This window comes from Ahaetulla prasina, chromosome 3 (assembly GCF_028640845.1).
Source record: "Ahaetulla prasina isolate Xishuangbanna chromosome 3, ASM2864084v1, whole genome shotgun sequence".
In the NCBI taxonomy this organism is placed as follows: Eukaryota; Metazoa; Chordata; class Lepidosauria; order Squamata; family Colubridae; genus Ahaetulla; species Ahaetulla prasina.
Window position 1 is genome coordinate 161,007,530 of NC_080541.1, and position 20,680 is coordinate 161,028,209.

At 38.5% G+C, this 20,680-nt stretch overlaps 1 protein-coding gene across 1 annotated transcript in view; it reads left to right on the top strand.

The window, feature by feature from the left end:
- Positions 1-20,067, top strand: part of WLS (Wnt ligand secretion mediator) — a 45,384-nt gene extending 25,317 nt beyond the window's left edge. The window contains exons 3-12 of the mRNA XM_058177162.1: positions 1,133-1,257; positions 2,469-2,630; positions 5,538-5,674; positions 6,704-6,872; positions 7,497-7,594; positions 8,820-8,883; positions 12,786-12,929; positions 15,296-15,379; positions 15,757-15,910; positions 19,086-20,067. Coding sequence (XP_058033145.1) covers positions 1,133-1,257; positions 2,469-2,630; positions 5,538-5,674; positions 6,704-6,872; positions 7,497-7,594; positions 8,820-8,883; positions 12,786-12,929; positions 15,296-15,379; positions 15,757-15,910; positions 19,086-19,195 — 1,247 coding nt within the window. The 3' untranslated portion in view covers positions 19,196-20,067. The remainder of the gene's footprint in view (positions 1-1,132; positions 1,258-2,468; positions 2,631-5,537; positions 5,675-6,703; positions 6,873-7,496; positions 7,595-8,819; positions 8,884-12,785; positions 12,930-15,295; positions 15,380-15,756; positions 15,911-19,085) is intronic.
- Positions 20,068-20,680: the final 613 nt, after the last annotated feature.

Consider the following 20,680-nt stretch of genomic DNA (forward strand, 5'->3'; position numbering starts at 1 on the left):
TATGGTCTCTGAGTTGGAAAAAAAAAACTTCTGAGGATCCGCCTCCCTGGTGACGTTCCCCAGCCTTTTTCAACTCAGCCTCAGCTATGGTCAATTAATTTTTATCTCCAGAGCTTTAGAGCTGAACTATATTATTCCCTGGATATCCTTTTCTTATTTTGGATTTTGGCTTTTTTCCCCTTTCCTTTCAGGTAAATTTGTTTTCTTTTATCTTGATTTTTCTTGGATCTATGATTGTTGCTTGCAGCTAGGGAGGGCTCTCCGTTGATACGGATTGGAGCTGGGGAGTCGCCCTTTCCGACACCTCCCACCCTCCCCTTTTCCTCTCAGGTACCGGCTGGTAGCTTATCTTTAACCTGTAAAGCTCTTTATAATTTTACTCCAAGTCACTTTCAGGACCACATCTCTCCACTGGAGTCAGCCCTTTAGATTCAGTCGTACTAACTAGAAGAACCAGCTAGTAATTCCAGATTTTCAGAAAATTGGGCAGGTTGAAGCCTGGAAACCAGGTCTCTAGAATCATCCTCCTGTTGGAGGTTCAATAGATTCTGACATGAAAATGTTAAAAATAGGAGTCTTGCAATGGGCATTTGAAGTGTGGTATCATCTAATTGTACTAACAGGTTCTTTTATTTATTGTGATTTTTATATTATAAATTTTGTGTCAAACTTTTGTGGCAATCTGAGAGTCTGATTAGACTGCAGCAGGATATACATTTGATAAATAATTTTATGTAGATCATTATTGATGGTATGGAGTAATTGGTCTTGCTTGAAAATGTATTTTGTTAACGTAAATCCAAGCAGTACTGGTTTTATATAGATTGTCAGTGACACACTGTAATTTTAAGCAAAGCACAGGTGTTCATAAAGATGTGCCACCCATGAAAAAAAAAAATCTGGAAAGTAAGTGAAGGGAATGCAGTGGGATTTTTAGCTACACCAAGGAAGATGTAAACTATAATACAATGCACAAAAGGAATTGTCACACTGCTCTTTGTCATGGCACAAGGGGCAAGGAATGTCTAGAGTTACAGTCAATCAGTATTTGGGGCAGCCAAAAGTAATTGCTCTGATTTTGCCATAAAAATATTATTTGACACATTTAACATGTATCCTGTTGCTTTTGCAGGAGAAAATGCAAAAGTTAGTCTTGATGTGCACTTAGGATATCGTGATGATACAGTTAGTGAGTGGACAGAAATGGCACATGCAGTAGAAACCCGAAAGCTCAACTGTACATTTGGTGCTCCAAAAGTAAGTTCTTTGTGGTTCTGTTCTGTTTTAATACACTTGTCCTAGTAAAATGCAATCTCTTTTGTATTATTTGCTTTCAAATGCACTGAATTAATTCTGCCAAGGATACAGCATAGTTGGAGACTGTCCTAAGATTTCCAACTTTAATTAAAGTATCTTGAGAAGTTTAAGAACTTTAAATTATAAATATAAATATAAATTTATACAGAAAAATAAATAAATTGTAAGGAGGCTTGTTTTTGAAACTTTGTACTTTACTATTAACCTACTCTGCCAACCTAGCAGTTTCGAAAGCATGTAAAAATGCAAGTAGAAAAAATAGGGACCACCTTTGGTGGGAAGGTAACAACGTTCTGTGCGCCTTTGGCATTGAGTCATGCCGGCCACATGACCACGGAGACGTCTTTGGACAGCGTTGGCTCTTCGGCTTTGAAACGGACATGAGCACCACCCCCTAGATTCGGCAACGACTAGCATGTATGTGCGAGGGGAACCTTTACCTTTACCTTATTAACCTACTAGGACTAGTAAGTCTATATTAGTAATGGTTTTATTGATAACCCAGCACTGGAAGATTAATAAAAATTTTACTCCACCAGTGTTTTTGACAATCACAACCAAGAATCATTTGCCAAACTACGGATGTTCATACATTTCTCCCTCCCTCGCCTATAAAATTATTTCAGTATGTGGACTACAGTAAAGCATAGTTAGTGGAAAGTTATGAATTATTTCACACTTCCAGGTTTGGCTGAACAGATGTTATAGTTTGGCTTTAGTAAGATGTAAGTTTCAATGTTCTTTTTATTTATTTATTTATTTGTTTTTTGCTATGTTTAATTATGCTTACTTTGAATGATAATAATGATACAACTAAACGTAGTCTTTAGTTATTTTGACAGCCGATTTTGCTGGGAGAACATATAACTGTAAAGTTGGGATTAGGGTTAGAGGAGAAAATATTTTCCATTTCAGAAAAATCCGCACAGTATTTTTAAGTTAACTTGTCCCATTAAGTTGAAAGTCACATAAAGAAAAACTATACAATTTATTTGTCCTTAGCTTGGTGTGAAATATGAACCTATCCCAAGAAAGCAGTTATAATTTCCAAAATACAGTGTATATGTTCATACATTATAAAGGAACAATAGTTTTATGAATGGATATGTTCGATCTTTATAGCACTGTTTTCTTATCTGGTTTTTCAATAGACTGTAGAGCACGAAGGGAAGTTTTACGATTGTGACTTTCTCCCATTCATGGAGATTGGGACCGTAGCTCACAAATACTATCTTCTCAACATTCGTCTTCCTGTGAATGAAAAGGCAGGTATTAATGTAGGAATTGGTGAAATAAAGGATATCCGTTTAGTGGTAAGTATCTGTTAATATTTTTTTATACTATTTTCCTTCTCCGTATAAGCATACACATAAGCTGCAAGCCTAACAGAATCCAAACATCTGTATTTATTTCACATATTTGTTGAGATATTTTGAAATTCTGAATATGGAATTAATTGCGCTTACTATTTTATTCTAAATTCTTTGTGGTTAGATTCCACTAGAAAGAAACCAGACTGAAAATGTGGACAATAGAATTTGTTTCAGTAAGTTAGCATGGAAATGAGCATATGATGCGCCTTACCATTCAAAAGAAGAATTTGGAAACCCAATTTCCACAGTGTTTTAAAATCTCCTTAACTAATTTGACTAGTAGGTTTGGTAGCTGAGGAAGTAGAATCAGAATAGAATTGGCAGGTAATTATTTGGGATGTTTTATATTGATTACAGGATCTTTTGCAGCTGAGCTAATTATAACTACTACTGCAATGCTCTCTACATGCGGCTCCCCTTGAAGAGCACCAGGAGGCTCTAACTGGTCCAGAATGCGGCTGCGCGGGTAATAGAAGGGGCACCGCGATGCTCCCATATAACACCTCTCCTGCACAGCCTGCACTGGTTGCCGGTGGTCTTCCGGGTGCAATTCAAGGTGTTGGTTATCACCTTTAAAGCGCTCCATGGCATAGGACCGGGTTACTTACGGGACCGCCTACTGCCACCTATAGCCTCCCATCGGCCTGTGTGCTCCCATAGGGAGGGCTTCCTCAGGGTGCCATCAGTCAAACAATGTCGACTGGCGGCCCCCAGGGGGAGGGCCTTGTCTGTGGGGGCTCCAGCCCTATGGAATGAGCTGCCTCCGGGGTTGCGTCAACTCCCGACCTCCGGTCTTTTAAACGCGAGCTCAAGACCTTTTTATTCCATCGTGCGGGGCTAGCCTGATAAAATTTTTAAGTGGGGTTTTAGGATGGTTTTATTTTAGTTTTAATTCTATTTGGCCATTTTATAATCAGTTTTTTAATACGTTTTTAATTTTTGTCTATGTCTATGTTGTTTTATTTGGCTGTAAACTGCCCTGAGTCCTTCGGGAGAAGGGCGGTATAAAAATAAAATAAAATCAATCAATCAATCAAACAAACAAAAATAAAGGTTGTCTCCCAGCTCCTATAATTACTTTTTAAAACACAGAATTAAGTCCATAATCTTTGGGGTGCGGGAAAAGAAGAAGAAAAGAATATGATAATTCAGTGGTTGGAAATGTGGAATGTTGTTCCTATAATTAGTTTCCAGGTTCCCTGCAGATTTTCCCCCTTTGATGGCTCTTCAGCCATTATGCTGCTTTGCACCCATGAAATTAACTAATTTTTCACTTGCTCTGCTGGTAATCGCTTCCTCAGTGCCTCCAGGAGCAAGCAGCCATTTTGCTAGACTATCAGCACCTGTCTGTCACCTGACTTTGAATTTCATTTTGCAGACAGAGCAAGAGCAATACTGCTTTCTTTTCTTCATCTTCCAAGAAGCTAAACTAAGAGAATATGGGAAATGATAAAAGGGGCCTACTTAGATTGCATTTTTATTTATTTTCTATTTACATAAAATTACAAAAAGTGACTAGCCTCATTTGAATCCATAGAGCAATTTATGTGGCTTTTTCTTTGAGGACAATTCAGAAGCTAGTGGAGAATATTAGCACTCTTCTGAAACTAAATAACATCAGTCCTAGAAGAATTGAGCTGAAATTTATTTGGTTCTTTTATTATTAAGCAGTTTTCTTTATTATATATAAAATTTCCATATTCACAATAGCAGTGTACTGTTTGGGTGCAATCTCTTTGAAATACACATAATAGAACTTATACACAATAATTATGACTTAGTCTCAAAATCCATTTGCCATGGTCTTTGCTTATCCTTATTAAACATTTTCCATTCTTTAATTAAATGCTCTGTTCAGTTTTGTCTATAATCAATTAATAATATCCAACATTATAAACATCATGTAAACATCACATTGATAACCGTTATCGCCCAAGTCTATTAATCATGTTTACTTGTCGTAATTATTCAATATTCATTAATTACTTCATCTTTGTTAACATATCTTCCTTGATTTTAAATTTCTAACTTCTGCTTCTATTTTCTAACCATTGATAAAATAGTTCCCAAGTTAAAAAGTAATATTTCCCCCATTTCTAGTTACTACCTCTATACTAATTTTTAATAAAACAACTCCTATGTTAAACTATTCCAAATCTATCCCTCATCTCTTGCCATTTTCATATCTCATATCTTATTTTCTTCTTGGCACATCTCCAATAGTCCTCTCTTGGGGTCTTATATCTTCTTATATCATTCATGTTTGATCTAAGTATTTTTTCTGTCTCTATCGCTTCTTCACTCTGTTGAGCTTTCAGTAGATCTTTCCTCACCTCAGGGGTGTCTTTCCATGTATCCTCTTCTGTTTTTTTGAAATTTATTTGTTAATAGTCAAATTTCAAACTTAGCAGCTTAAGGCCCTAATACTTAAAAGAGCCTCTAAGTGCTCTTCTTAACATCCCACCTCTGGCAAAAGCTTTCTTGATTTCAGCACCCTGCTTTTAGAAGACCTTTTGCCTTGAGGTCCATTTGACATTCCAACATTACTAGCTTTTGGCACCAGATAAATGTTTCATTTATTTATTTTTTTACTCTTCTGTTTACAACTTTCCCATGTCTTATGTTCCCCAAGTACAACTCATCTCTGCTACTGTGATTGTATAGTGCATATTTTAATATAAACAGTGTGTTTATATTATCTGTCTTTGTTGTTTTAACCTGTTTTTTATAAGATCTTCTGGATAAGTGGGAAGGCTATGGTAGTTTAAACAAATGAAGCATTGCAAGACTAGGATTGGTATTAGCAATGTGAAGAAAAGCAGCACTAAAACTTAAGTTCATTTTCAGGGTATCCATCAAAACGGAGGCTTCACAAAAGTCTGGTTTGCCATGAAAACATTCCTTACACCCAGCATTTTCATCATCATGGTTTGGTATTGGAGACGGATCATGCAGATGACACGGTCACCTGTGCTCCTGGAAAAGTAAGCAATGATCATGAAAGTGTTGTCTGTTTTTTTGTTTTTTTTTGAAAGAGGAGACCAAATCTTGTGTAGTTATTGTTGGAATGGCAGTCATTACTCCCCCTTGAGGAGCCCATGCTACCAGTTTATTCTACAGCTCTGTTAAATCAAGATTGGCTAATCTACACAGTAAGATATAACAAAGTAGGTAGGGATAGTCTGGTGTCCTCTAGATGTCTTGGACTGTAACTGTCTTAGTTCTAATGTTAAAGAATTCTGATGCTAGTAAAAAATCCAGTACTGAAGCATATTCTCCCTCTATTCACTTTCTAAATTTGGCGGTACACTATTTTATTTGCATCTTGTAGAACAGCTAAAACAGCTTTCTCCCAACCTGGTGACTGATCCTTGTTTTCCCAACATACTCTATTTGAAAAATAACAAGAAATCTGTCTTGTAGCATTCAAAATGTTATCACGTTATAGATTCATCTACTTGCCATAACTATGGCTGATAACAAATTTACCAGCTGTGGACAGATGCACTGAGTCACTAATTTCTTTTTCAGGTAGACTTTACTAACTGAAGTTAAGGTGAACTTTTCATGTGAATTCAGAGAAATGTTTTAAAATAGGGCTGTCAAACTCGTGGCCTGCAGGCTGGATGTGTAATGCGTTGGCCACGCCAATTTAGCAAAGGGGGAGAATCCTGATACGTCACATGACATTGCTGTGACAATGCGAGTTTGACACCCCTGTTTAAAAAACTGAGTCAACTTGATACCATTGCTAGAATTTTCCTAGATAGGTAGTTTGACAGACAAACATAGTCAGGAAGAATATTGGTGTGTCTAGCCCATCCCTAGTACCTCTATATATTGTGGTGGTGTGCAGCTTCCATCAGTACAAAGCCTATATCGGCCTTTGTAGCATGTCAAGTAGGTGGAGCCAGGGGTCATTTTAGGAGGCATTTACCTGAATATTACATAAAGCTTATTGGAACAACTGATGAAAGTGGAAGAGTTTTTGGAAATGTTACTATTTGTTTCAGGATAATCTTTACCCTTGGAATCTCTATGACTTTCATAAACATTCCAGTAGAATGGTTTTCTATTGGTTTTGACTGGACTTGGATGCTGCTTTTTGGAGATATTCGTCAAGGGATCTTCTATGCTATGCTCTTGTCTTTTTGGATCATCTTCTGTGGAGAGCATATGATGGTAGGTGCTCTCACATGAGCTTGTGAGTATACTATTCCAGGATTCCCCCCTCCCCCCATTGTCCATTGTTATATATTTTACAGTTTGTTTTCATTCTGCAAAGCAATTCCCCACTTTCTAGCACTCCAATTATTCTCAGAAAATAAACCATAAATTGAGCTGGGTGGGGATTATGAGAACCGTAGTCTATTATAGCTGGAAGTTATGAACACAGGGCTTTATTATCAAAACAAATATCAAATTAATAATTTCTTAGTGGAGTAAGATTTATATAAAAGAATGAGACTCAAGATCCTATCATTTTTATATTGTTTGGATCAACCTTAGCTGTAATTGGCTAAAGCTGACAGAAAAGCTTCATCCTTGCATTTTCTTCTGGGAATCAACATGTATAGGATTGCTGGAGATGGGGATTCATTCCATAGTCTTATTTAGTTTTACTAAAGTATGACGGTTTACATTTTACATGTCCATATCTTCACCATTGTTCTAATATAAAGTATGATTTCGGAATACAAATCCTTTGCTACAGTTCCCGTTCTAATTATACCTGCGAAATCAATACATTTTATTTTTGTCTCCTCTAATAATGATTTTATTATCTTCTTATTTAATCTGTTTTAGGATCAGAATGAACGAAATCGTTTCGCAGCTTACTGGAAACAAGTTGGACCAATAGCTGTAGGCGCATTCTGTTTGTTTGCCTTTGACATGTGCGAGAGGTAATTAGAATGCCTTCTTTTTTTTTATTGAAAAAGTTTTAACAAGCAAAAACATTTCCCCCCCTTTTCCCCCTCCCCACAAAACCCTTTTCCCCCTCCTTCACATACACAAACACACACACACACACACACACACACACACGGCTTCCCGGGTCAATCACAAGGTATTGTTATACATAAATCAAACATAGAGTAAAATTTTCCCTTCTAATCCAATTAACCTCATCTTTTCATTTCCTAACCCCCCCATTATATAAAATAATACTTCCTAATTATTCAAAGGCAATCTGATATTTCTTAATCTGATATCTGTTTTGTAAATAATCCATTTTTTCCATTCAATTAAATATCTTTCCTGAGTATTGTCTTTCAAAAAAGCTGAGATTTTAGCCATCTCAGCCAAGCTAGTAACTTTCAATATCCGTTCTTCTATTGTAGGTAACTCTTTTTTCTTCCAATATTGTCCAATCAACAGCCTTGCTGCTGTTATTAAGTTCAAGAATGCCTTCTTTTTCATAGCTTTTCTAACTTAGCTTTACTGTGGATATTGTTCATTTAAAAAAAAAAACTTGTACAGATAGTCCTCAACATATGACCATAATGGAGCCTGCCCATTGCAATCATAAAATACACGTTTTGTTTCTTTTGTATAAAGAAAATGTTTGTAAAAAAGAAAATATATTTCCAGACTTGTTGGATATTACTAAAGAGAGTAGTACCCAGCCTAAAAAACTTTTTCTTCCCATAAGTAAATTTAACTATCGTAGTAACCTTCTCTTCTGTTGTAACAACAATAAGCTTTGAATAAGAGCAGAGAAGCACAGGATTATATCATATCTCATCACACATTTTGTTATTGCAAGTTAGAGAAGAGAGGAAAAGGGTAGAGACTTATAGTTATTATATTTTTCTGGTTAATTGTTTCTGGTAGTATATAGTTCTTCCCCAGGTTGTTTCATACAAATAAAAAGGATTTGAATCAAGCTAATAATAAAACTATTCTTTTATTTTTATCTGCAATGTGAATAGCATGGAAATAGACCATTGAGCATTTCTGGTTCTGTGTAGTGAAATACACTTTTTAAAGCAATTAAAAGAACATCACTCCTCCCTTTCATAAAGCTCACAGGGGCTCTTTAGACATTGTTCCTCCAATCTTCCCAAATAGTTCATTATTTTTACACATGCTGTATGTATAATTTGATCTACTGTTTTTCTTTTCCAGAGGAGTACAATTAAAAAATCCATTCTATAGTATCTGGGCTACAGATGTTGGCACAGAGCTGGCTGTATCCTTTGCATTTTACTTCATTCAGAACCATTTGTTATCTTCTGTGTTCTGCCCCAAAACCTCTGAATTTTGGGAAGGTGACACTAATAAGCTGATAGGGTTGTTGTTTTTTTAATTTAAACCTCATGGAACATTGATTCAAGGCTGCATTACTTTTCCTCCCTTACCATCATGGCATAGGATTGATCTTGGGTTTATACTTGTCCATAGTCAGGTCCAAAGCCTTTCCAGATTCAGACATGAGGAAATGGAAGCTGAAATCACCCAACACCAAATGATGAGGGGTAGACTCCAATGCTTGTGTAGGATCCCCAAACTATCTCCATGATCCAACAGAATACATAAAACATTTAAGACAAATATCTCACAGGTAGATGTCATGGTCATAGGCAATTCTATAGATCAGTGCTTCCACCTGCTGGTTTGGCATCAAGGTTGCTATAAGTCATGAAATCCAGAAAGGCAGAATTCTATGAGGGTGACATTGCTACCCTTATGCAACCAGGTTTTACTAATGTAAATTGCCAGGTCTGCCTCTTCATCCACTTTCAAATCATCAGTGAACAAGATCTTGTGATAGATGAACCTGGAATTTTCTGTATCAACCTGAGGCCACCAGAGATCGAGCTTGGGAATGAGACCACAGAGCGAAAGCAAAAACTGGTACCAAACTACCAGCTCCCCTTCCAATGGAATGGCTTATCTGTGCCCTCCCTCATGTCTCCTGATCTTTACTACTTGATAAGTTCACTTTCCCCATCAATATCAATATCACAACATGGGATATCAGGCTCAACCACAACCTACCTTTATCCCCATAAACACGTTCCTCTCCTTGCTAAGGTGGTCAGCAGTCTGATAAAGGTGCACACACCAGCCTTTTCTTCTATCTCCCACACCCATCAAATTATTTATTTCCTAAATTTATACAGTGGCAGGAGCCATCCCTGAATACTATAGATCAGGGGTGTCCAAACTACGGCCCGCGGGCCAACTGCGGCCCACGGGTCAGTTTTTATTGGCCCGCAGCAAATTCTGAAAGTATAATTCAATATGGCCCTTTTCGGCCGCCTCCCGGTACTTGCCCGGTGGTTCGCTGCGAGGCTCGTGGCTCCTCCCCATGGGCGGGGAATAATGAAGGGAGGGGGCGGAGGAGGCGGCGGCGAGCGGGAAAGAGGCTGCTGGCCGTGCCTGACCCCAGCAGTTCTACCCTCGCCTTCCTCGGCCGCCTGGCGAGGCTCCTCGCACCTCCCCATGTCGGACACGCGTGGCGGCATTGACAGCCATCGAGAAACAGGTGAGGAGGTGGCGAGCGGGAAAGAGGCTGCTGGCCGTGCCCGACCCCAGCAGTTCTACCCTCGCCTTCCTCGGGCCACCTGACGAGACTCCTCGCGCCTCCACCCCTTGGGCAGGGAATAACGAAGGGAGGGGGCGGAGGAGGCGGCGGCGAGCGGGAAAGAGGCTGCTGGCCGTGCCCGACCCCAGCAGTTCTACCCTCGCCTTCCTCAGGCCGCCTGGCGAGGCTCCTCGCGCCTCCACCCCTTGGGCAGGGAATAATGAAGGGAGTTTCAAGTTCATACCAAATACAAAACAAAAGCCAAGATCAGGGGTGTCCAAACTTGGTCTCTTTAAGACTTGTGGACTTCAATTCCCAGAGTTCCTCAGCCACACCCCAAAATAAGCCACGCCCACAGAACTGGTACGAAAAAAAATTAGCCCTCCCCCCCCCCCGTTCAATGGTGTGGCCCGTGCCTTTGCTTATTTTTCTGTATTTGGCCCTCACCAAAAAAACTTTGGACACCCCTGCTATAGATAGTCCTTGCTTAATAACTGCCATGTATAGCAACTGTTTGAAGTTATGATGGTGCTGAAAAAATAATTTTACGACCAGTCCTCCTATATAAGACTGTCTCCATCACCGTGGTCACATGATTGACATTCAGGCACTTTGCAACCAGCAGACATTATAATTTATCACTGTCCCCATGGTAACGTGATCCCATTTGCATGCTTTACAGCTGATCAAGTCAATGGAGAAGCCAGCAGTAAAATCACAAGTTGTGGAGTGATGTCTCAATGTCCTGCTTGACAACCATAGGAACCACCTGCAGTCTTAGAAGAGCCACTGTGGCTTATTTTTTCATTTTAAACCAGGGCCATCCTCGAGCTCCCCATCTCTTACCCTGAATGCGATCCAAAGCCAGGTACATACTACTACATGCAAATAGATATTTTATTCTCAAAGTGATAGAACTGTTCCTGTTAGGACACTGGCACCCCTGAAGTCCTCCTATCTGAGTCTACCCTCTCACATATTTTATTTATTTTATTTTATTTATTTATTTTGTCACAACAGTGTATATATAAGCATAAGCATGAAAGTAACTATATAATATATAAGCATAAGTATGTGATAACTATATTAATTGGATATAATGAAAGGAAACAATAGGACAGGAATGGTAGGCACGTTTGTGCTCTTATGCACGCCCCTTACAGACCTCTTAGGAATGGGGTGAGGTCAGTAGTAGAGAGTTTTTGGTTAAAGCTTTGGGGATTTTGAGAAGAGACCACAGAGTCAGGTAGTGTGTTCCAAGCATTAACAACTATATTACTGAAGTCATATTTTCTGCAATCAAGATTGAAGCGGTTAACATTAAGTTTAAATCTATTGTTTGCTCTTGTATTGTTGTGCTTGAAGCAAAAGTAGTCTTTTAACAGGAAGGACATTGCAATAGATGATTCTGTGAGTTAAACACAGGTCCTGTCGAAGGCAGCGGAGTTCTAAGTTTTCTAAACCCAAGATTTCAAGTCTGGTGGCATAAGGTATTTTGTTGTATTCAGAGGAGTGGAGAACTCTTCTTGTAAAGTATTTCTGGACACGTTCAATTGTACTGATGTCTGAAATGTGGTATGGGTTCCAGACAGGTGAGCTGTATTCAAGAATTGGTCTAGCAAATGTTTTATAAGCTCTGGTAAGTAGTGTAGATAGCTAAATCAGGATTTAGCTGGCCATTCTTCCTTTCAACACCAGTGCCTCCCCAAATCTCACCACTCTTCTGTCAGCAACTGGCCAGTTCCCTTCCTCCAATCCTCCATTGTCAACCTTGGTGAAGGAGAACCTGAGATCTCCATTCCGCATCTCCTCCTCTTCTGAGTTTCTTTGCCATTAATGCTCAATGTGAAGCTGATGAAATAGTGCTAAATTACAAGGTCATGGCAGTGCAAACCTCTAACAAGCGTTTTCTGAGGTTTCAGGGTAGTTAGTTGCTTTTTTGCCCAGGATTTTAGTATGGAACACAAATGGTAGGACTCCTTGTTTTAGCCTATGTATTTATTTATTTAAATTTATTGGCTGCCCAACGCCAGTGAACTATGAAAAGAGTAGAAAACTAGAAAAAAAACCATAAAAACAACTGAAGACATAACTGCAGACAGACAGACCAGACTAAAATGACTCAATAAACAAGAAACTACACAACACAAAATAATGACCTTAAACAAATAACAAACATCAATCCCAGGCCTGGGATCAGTGGAAGTTTTTCAAAATTTCCGTCTTTATCTGGGGGAGGCATAGCAGAGAAGATATGCTACCTAGGGCTTACAGGATATTGCTTAATGGAGGGGACCTGGAGCACACTCACTCGGCTGGAATATATACTGGGTGGGCAGAAATGATTGGAGACATTAATAACACGATGAGCTTGCCGAACAGCAGCATATTTGTTACAGGCTTAATTTCCAAGTTTATTTTAGCAAACATCAAGTGTCACAAATGCAACATTTCTTGCTGTGCTTGCATTTAAGAGCAGAATAGGATTTTGTTTTGCAAACAAAATGCCAAATGAACTACTGCTATTACTGCCTTTATTGGTTCCCTTAACTTTACCATTTAAGATGGCATTTATTATTGTTGCTGGAATCTGTCTCTGCCTCTACTTCTTGTTCCTGTGTTTTATGGTGTTTCAAGTGTTCAGAAATATCAGTGGCAAACAATCCAGCCTGCCATCAATGAGTAAAGCCCGCAGGCTTCATTATGAGGTAAGGAACCTGTAAGATGTTGGGGTACTTGTGTTTAAAAACGACGTCAGTTTCTGTTGGTATTCCAGCAAGACCATTGTGTGGAACCTAATCCAGTTCAAGGGACACATTATTCCTACTAACAAAATCTCATAGGCTTGGATCTACATTAGGAACCCTACAACATTGATTATATTAGTGAAGGCTTTGATAAACTGAAATTTTGTCCCTAAAGCCTTGCCTTGAGCTATGCTCCCCCCTTAAGGTAATGGTTCCCCTTGCACATATATGCTAGTCATTCCCGACTCTAGAAAGCGGTGCTCATCTCCGTTTCTAAGCCAAAAAGCCAGCGCTGTCTGATGACAATTCTGTGGTCACGTGGCTGGCATGACTAAACACCAGAGGCACATGGAACACTGTTACCTTCCCACCAAGGTGGTCCCTATTTTTCTATGTGGATTTTTTACATGCTTTTGAACTGCTAGGTTGGCAGAAGCTGAGAAAAGTAACGGGAGCTCACGCTGAACTGACCTTTCTGATCGACAAGCTCAGCATCTTAGCCACTGAGCCACTGCATTCCCTAGGATAGTGTAAAAAGAAGCAGTCCTTTTTCTATCTGCAAAGGTAGAAAGAGTTGCTTTTCTCAAGGACCAGAGCAGGTAGCAAACAAGAGTTCCTTCTTATTGTCTGGCCCCTCCATAACAAATGGGTAACCAAACCAGTCCAATCACTGTGAAATGCTTTTTTTACCACTACAGCTAAAAAAGATATTTAGGAATAATGAAGACTCTCCAGCAAGATGAGGTGTAAGTAAGACATGAATATACCATTTCCCCACGTGACATTTCTCATGGAAGAATCAAATCCTTTCCATTTTGCTAATGATTCTTGCCAAAGTGCCATAGTGTCCCGAGTGTAGGGGGTAAGTGCTCACCTCTGTTTCTTCATTGAAGAAGCCAGTATTGCTGAAGACATTTCCATGGTCATGTGGCCAGTATGACTATATGCTGGGATGCACAAAATGCTGTTACCTTCCCACTGAAGTGGTACCTATTTATCTACTCACATTTGCATGCTCTCAAACTGCTAATGGGGCAGGAGCTGGGGCAAGTAACAGGCACTCACCCCATTGCACAGTGCGCGGGTTTTGAACTGGGGCTGACTGCAACTATGCAGCCAACAAGCCCAGTGTCTTAACCACTGAGTCATCGTGCCTCATAGTCGTAAGATACACCTTCTTGTATATTGTTTCCCATTCTCTCCATTGTAGTGCAGGTGGAACTCTTATGTGGATTGAATTTGTTTCCTAGAAGGAATGCTTCAGACCTGCATCCAATAAGCAACTGGAAATTGCCCTTATACATAGACCAGACTGCAAATTAAGCAGCTTTTCAGAAGCTCCTGCAGAGAGGGTACATTTATCCTTGGGTATTAACTCCCACTCTGTAAATGTAGCAGCAAGTGTTTTGTTGTGGAAAAAAGGTAAAAAAAGATTGAGCTGGATGGATCTATCTTCTCAGGTCACGCAGCAGAACGGGGAATAGATTATCTTCCTGTTGCCCTCTATGCAAAAGGGGAAAAAAACCTGCTATTAGAAAGGATACATTTATCTGGATAGTTTCCCAGATGACAAAAGAGTTCATTTCCTTTCCCTTTCAAATTCCACATTTCTCTAAGCACAAGCTGGCTTTGATAAAAGATCAATGGAATGTTACATTGTCTATTGCTTGCTTACTCTTCGCCTCATCTACATTCAAGAGCACAAGACACTGTAGGTGGAGCTCTCTCACCTCCCTATTCTTAATCCATCATCTTGAACACTACACTACATTTGCTGTCGACTGCTGTTGACAACTGTTCCTGACAACTGCTGTCAGTGACAGCTTCCTAAATCTAGAATTTGCTGTCCTTGTGCCTTTTATTTCAAGACTTGCACTTGTACATCTGCAGTTGCATAGCACAACCAACCAAGGGAATAATAGCAGATGAGATTTTTTTTCTTACTCTGTCCATTTCGAGTCCTGCCACCATGTGACGGAGTCAGCTCCTGTCACTTGCCTCAACTCCTGCCAACCTAGCAGTTTGAAAGCATGTAAATGCAAGTAGATAAATGGGTACCATTTTGATGGGAAAATAACAGCATTCAGTGTTTTTACAATACACGTTGCACTGCAGCATGATATGATGCAGGCCATATAATTGCAGAAATGTCTCCAGACAGCACTGGCTCAATGGCTTAAAGAAATAGAGATGAGAAGCACCCCTAAAGTGGAGTAAACCCCTCTCTCCCTACTATATAGGATTTCTTCAGAATCTTTGATTTGGAATAGTTCAATATTTTTTGTTGTTTCTTTCTCCCCGATTAAATTTGCTTCTCTTTCTCACAGGGATTGATTTTTCGGTTCAAGTTCTTGATGCTGATCACATTAGCTTGTGCTGCCATGACAGTAATATTTTTCATTTTCAGTCAGGTGAGAAATCTAAAATGACTACCGAAAATTATTGCTATCTAGTAGCAATGTGTTCTGCTACTTTGTTTTTTATATCCTGAAGCAATGTATCAACAAGGAATCTTTTCATATCTTTATTTCATAACTGAGGGAAAAGTGGGAAGCCTCATAGATTTCTTTCCCTGGTTTAACGTTAAACCCAGCTGTTTTTCTTATTGTTGGCTCACTGCAAATTGGGAGTTAAAGCCATGCAGTGGAGTGAAGGCCAGAAATAGATGTTTTGGAAGAGGGAGAAGTCTCTCTACCGGAGATGAAAATAATTGACTTTGTTTGTTTGTCCTAAGTCTACTCTTATGTCTTCGCTGCTGGATTATATATCAACTTTCTATCCTGTTTAGGTGACTGAAGGTCACTGGAAATGGGGTGACCTTACATTTCATTGGAACAGTGCCTTTTTCACAGGGATTTATGGAATGTGGAACCTATATGTCTTTGCCCTGATGTTCCTGTATGCACCTTCCCATAAAAATTACGGTGAAGATCAGTCAAATGGTGAGATGCACTTTCCTGCAGTTGTGATTCAGTTGCACTGCAGTACAACTAATCAGTCAATTAGGATTCCAGCATGTTTAGAAGATCCCTAGCATTATATGCATATTTCTATTGATTATGGGTTTTAATTGCTAATAAATGCCCCAAGTTAGTATAGTTATTTGATTTGATTGATATGGCCACCCACTTGTGTGGTCTGAGCAGCAAACAATATAACAATAAAAGTAATCATAAAAAAGCAAAAAGTAGCATGGGTTACTTCATAGTGTTGTCCCCAATTCGGGTCTGAGCCTGGTGCCGAAGCCAATGATGGACGCCAGACACGAGGTGCAGGTTTTCTGATTGCTTTTTATTGGAGTACTCTAAGGAAAAGGGCTCCTGGCCAAAATGCCAAGAACCAAGAACAAAGGATTAAGAAAGCTTTATATGTTTTCAATAAAAGAGAATGCAGGACAAGGCGAGATAATAAGAAATATCATCTAATAAATATTTTAGTAATAATTGTACAATTTGTTCTTTGATAGCTGTCCCTATCCCTAAGCCTTGGCCAATGAATGCCCCAGGAGTTATCTAATACACATTTAATTAGCTGCAGGGCATCTGTATTCCTAATTTTTGATGAGGCCTGCAAGTTGTCTAACTGTTGTTACTTTTATCAGTTTTCTAACTACCCAGAATTGTTACAAGATTTACACATGCATATTTCCTGTTGATAAGCATTCTTTATTCTTGCCAGACAGACTCCACAGTTACAGTCTTCCTGATTTACTTTCAAGTGTGTATCATAACCTGGCTTTATTTTAGCATACAGCCCATCAATAGGTTCAGCTAATCTCCTGACCCCTGGGCTTGGGAGAACAGTAAGGTCTTAAAGGGTTTTTTGAAAAGGTTAAAGGAAGTTTAGATTGTGGAAATACATACTAAGGAAAGAATGGAAAAGAGATTTCTGGATCTGAGAATTGATTCCCCCCCACATTTTGATTACACATGGTACAATCCATCTCTTAACAGCTTGTTGCACAAGCTTGAATCAAATTAAATCTTGTACTAGATCCTGAATTAATTGAAAGATTCTTTATATCCTGAGATTTATGCACACTTATTAAATGGAAGTCCTACTGCACAATGATTATTTTTAATAAAAATGTCCTATTGCATGTTTATTTTTATTAACACACAGCCCTTCTTGTTGTTAGAAAGAGGGACTGTTACTGAACAAATATGTAGATGCATGTAGAATTGCACAAACTAGTAGTGAAACAAAATAGTAGTGAATCTGCACTACTATTAATCTTCTCATAGTTCCCATCACCAATCTCTTTCCATTTATGACTGTATGACTATAACTTGTTGCTGGCAATCCTTATGATTTATATTGATATATTGACCATCAATTGTGTTGTAAATGTTGTACCTTGATGAACGTATCTTTTCTTTTATGTACACTGAGAGCATATGCACCAAGACAAATTCCTTGTGTGTCCAATCACACTTGGCCAATAAAAATTCTATTCTAGAGAAATAGCCCATATCCCCCATTTTTTTAATGGAAACTATGTCCATTCATGAAACGTCTCCATTGGAGTCTGCTTACTTCTTTCTAAATGCTGTGGTAATTTTGCGATAAAACTATCATCCCAGTTACACATTCATCTCACATGCAATTTTACCTTTTCAGGCGATTTGGGAGTTAAAGCCATGCAGTGGAGTGAAGGCCAGAAATAGATGTTTTGGAAGAGGGAGAAGTCTCTCTACCGGAGATGAAAATAATTGACTTTGTTTGTTTGTCCTAAGTCTACTCTTATGTCTTCGCTGCTGGATTATATATCAACTTTCTATCCTGTTTAGGTGACTGAAGGTCACTGGAAATGGGGTGACCTTACATTTCATTGGAACAGTGCCTTTTTCACAGGGATTTATGGAATGTGGAACCTATATGTCTTTGCCCTGATGTTCCTGTATGCACCTTCCCATAAAAATTACGGTGAAGATCAGTCAAATGGTGAGATGCACTTTCCTGCAGTTGTGATTCAGTTGCACTGCAGTACAACTAATCAGTCAATTAGGATTCCAGCATGTTTAGAAGATCCCTAGCATTATATGCATATTTCCTGTTGATAAGCATTCTTTATTCTTGCCAGACAGACTCCACAGTTACAGTCTTCCTGATTTACTTTCAAGTGTGTATCATAACCTGGCTTTATTTTAGCATACAGCCCATCAATAGGTTCAGCTAATCTCCTGACCCCTGGGCTTGGGAGAACAGTAAGGTCTTAAAGGGTTTTTTGGAAAGGTTAAAGGAAGTTTAGATTGTGGAAATACATACTAAGGAAAGAATGGAAAAGAGATTTCTGGATCTGAGAATTGATTCCCCCCCACATTTTGATTACACATGGTACAATCCATCTCTTAACAGTTTGTTGCACAAGCTTGAATCGAATTAAATCTTGTACTAGATCCTGAATTAATTGAAAGATTATTTTCAGATTCTTTATATCCTGAGATTTATGCACACTTATTAAATGGAAGTCCTACTGCACAATGATTATTTTTAATAAAAATGTCCTATTGCATGTTTATTTTATTACACACACACACACACACACACAGCCCTTGTTGTTAGAAAGAGGGACTGTTACTGAACAAATATGTAGATGCATGTAGAATTGCACAAACTAGTAGTGAAACAAAATAGTAGTGAATCTGCACTACTATTAATCTTCTCATAGTTCCCATCACCAATCTCTTTCCATTTATGACTGTATGACTATAACTTGTTGCTGGCAATCCTTATGATTTATATTGTTATATTGACCATCAATTGTGTTGTAAATGTTGTACCTTGATGAACGTATCTTTTCTTTTATGTACACTGAGAGCATATGCACCAAGACAAATTCCTTGTGTGTCCAATCACACTTGGCCAATAAAAATTCTATTCTATTCTATTCTATTCTATTCTATTCTATTCTATTCTATTCTATTCTATTCTATTCTATTCTATTCTATTCTAGAGAAATAGCCCATATCCCCCATTTTTTTAATGGAAACTATGTCCATTCATGAAACGTCTCCATTGGAGTCTGCTTACTTCTTTCTAAATGCTGTGGTAATTTTGCGATAAAACTATCATCCCAGTTACACATTCATCTCACATGCAATTTTATCTTTTCAGGCGATTTGGGAGTTAATACTGGAGAAGAACTTCAACTCACTACTACCATCACTCATGTGGATGGACCAACCCAGGTTTACAAACTGGCTCGCAAGGAGGCCCAGGAATAATCACTTCAGCACAATTTTACTTGTGCCTAAATGCAAATTACACAGCATGATTACATATTTTCTTGCAAGGATTTGTTTGGAATCATCTGAAGGGTGCATTGCAGAAAATAATGACTATCTGGCAAGAACTAATGGTATGCTTATTATCCATGTGTCTTTCCTGGGGAGAATTTTTTGTCAAGTTTGAATTCTTTTAATTCTTCATCTTGAGCAATATTCCCCAATCTCAAAAAACGTTGGGTATACAATTTCCACAGCCGGCTAAACTAACCAGTTTGGGAAAGACTGGTCTTGAGTATTAGCACCAGGAATGAGGTGGGAGGAGTGATTACTCCGTAAGTATTTCCTCCTTACCTTTGCGTGTATTTCACTACTTACCAACACTCCAGCTGCTGCTGCTATGGATGTTCTTGGGAAACTAATTGGAATACATTATATGCTTCCTAAGTCAAGGTTTTATACAACAGTCCCAGTGCATATGTCTGGAACCAGTTTAGTTATTTGCATCATATGTAGCCAGTTCAATATTTACATACTTTAATGAATGTGTTCATGACTTTTTTCATAGTCTAGTGTAACACTGCCTTTTCTAAAGTTTGGTACAAAAAGAGGACATTTTGAAACCTCTGTTGATGTATGAATATGTGTCCTGAACTCTTAACAAGTCTTTTTGGTGTAGATATCCTTTTATATACTTTTAAGAATTCTTGTTTACTTATATATAATTCCATAGAACTGAATGGGGTGTGCAAGCGTGTATGTATGTGTTTTAAATTCTTATTTTCTTTCTTTTTTAAAAAAATGCTCTAAGTAGCTCTGGGGACCACTGTAGTTCATCTTTTTGTACTACAAATAAAGTATAAAAATATGTTGCTGTTTTTTTCTTGACTGAAATTTGTAAAAAAAAGGGAGGGGGATGATTGCTGTATTTTAATCTGTCATCGTCACTGTGCTTCTTCAGAAATAGTAAACATAATTGGGATAATGCTGACCTCTATTGGAGACCAAATGCTTTCTCATGAACCACAATTACTCTAACTTCACAGTTGAAAATCTAGTTTAAGCAAATGAGTGGAATAAGATCCATATCTGAGAAACAAGGATAGTAAAATATTCCAAACAACATGAATAAAATATGACATGCCTTTTAAGTATCATTTGGAGCAAAAATTCAAGGAATGCCTGAACAGATGCTATGCCTCTCCTCTGTTTTACAGAGCCCTCTTCAAAGACTTAATTCAATGCGGTTGAAATTGTGTAGATTGGAAAAAATGGGGCAATGCCTTCCGGAGTTAATGTACAGAATCAGCTCAGAAAGGAGTTCTATTTGGAGCATGGAAACAAGTATTAGTAATTTTCACCCTTGTTTATTGTAATGATGCGCAGGTGGAGGATAATGCTTTGAAATGATAGCTTTCTTATAAACGCTTCCCATTTTAGGCAATTTCAAGAAGTGGTTTGAGGATGGATGTTTTTTCTTTGCTC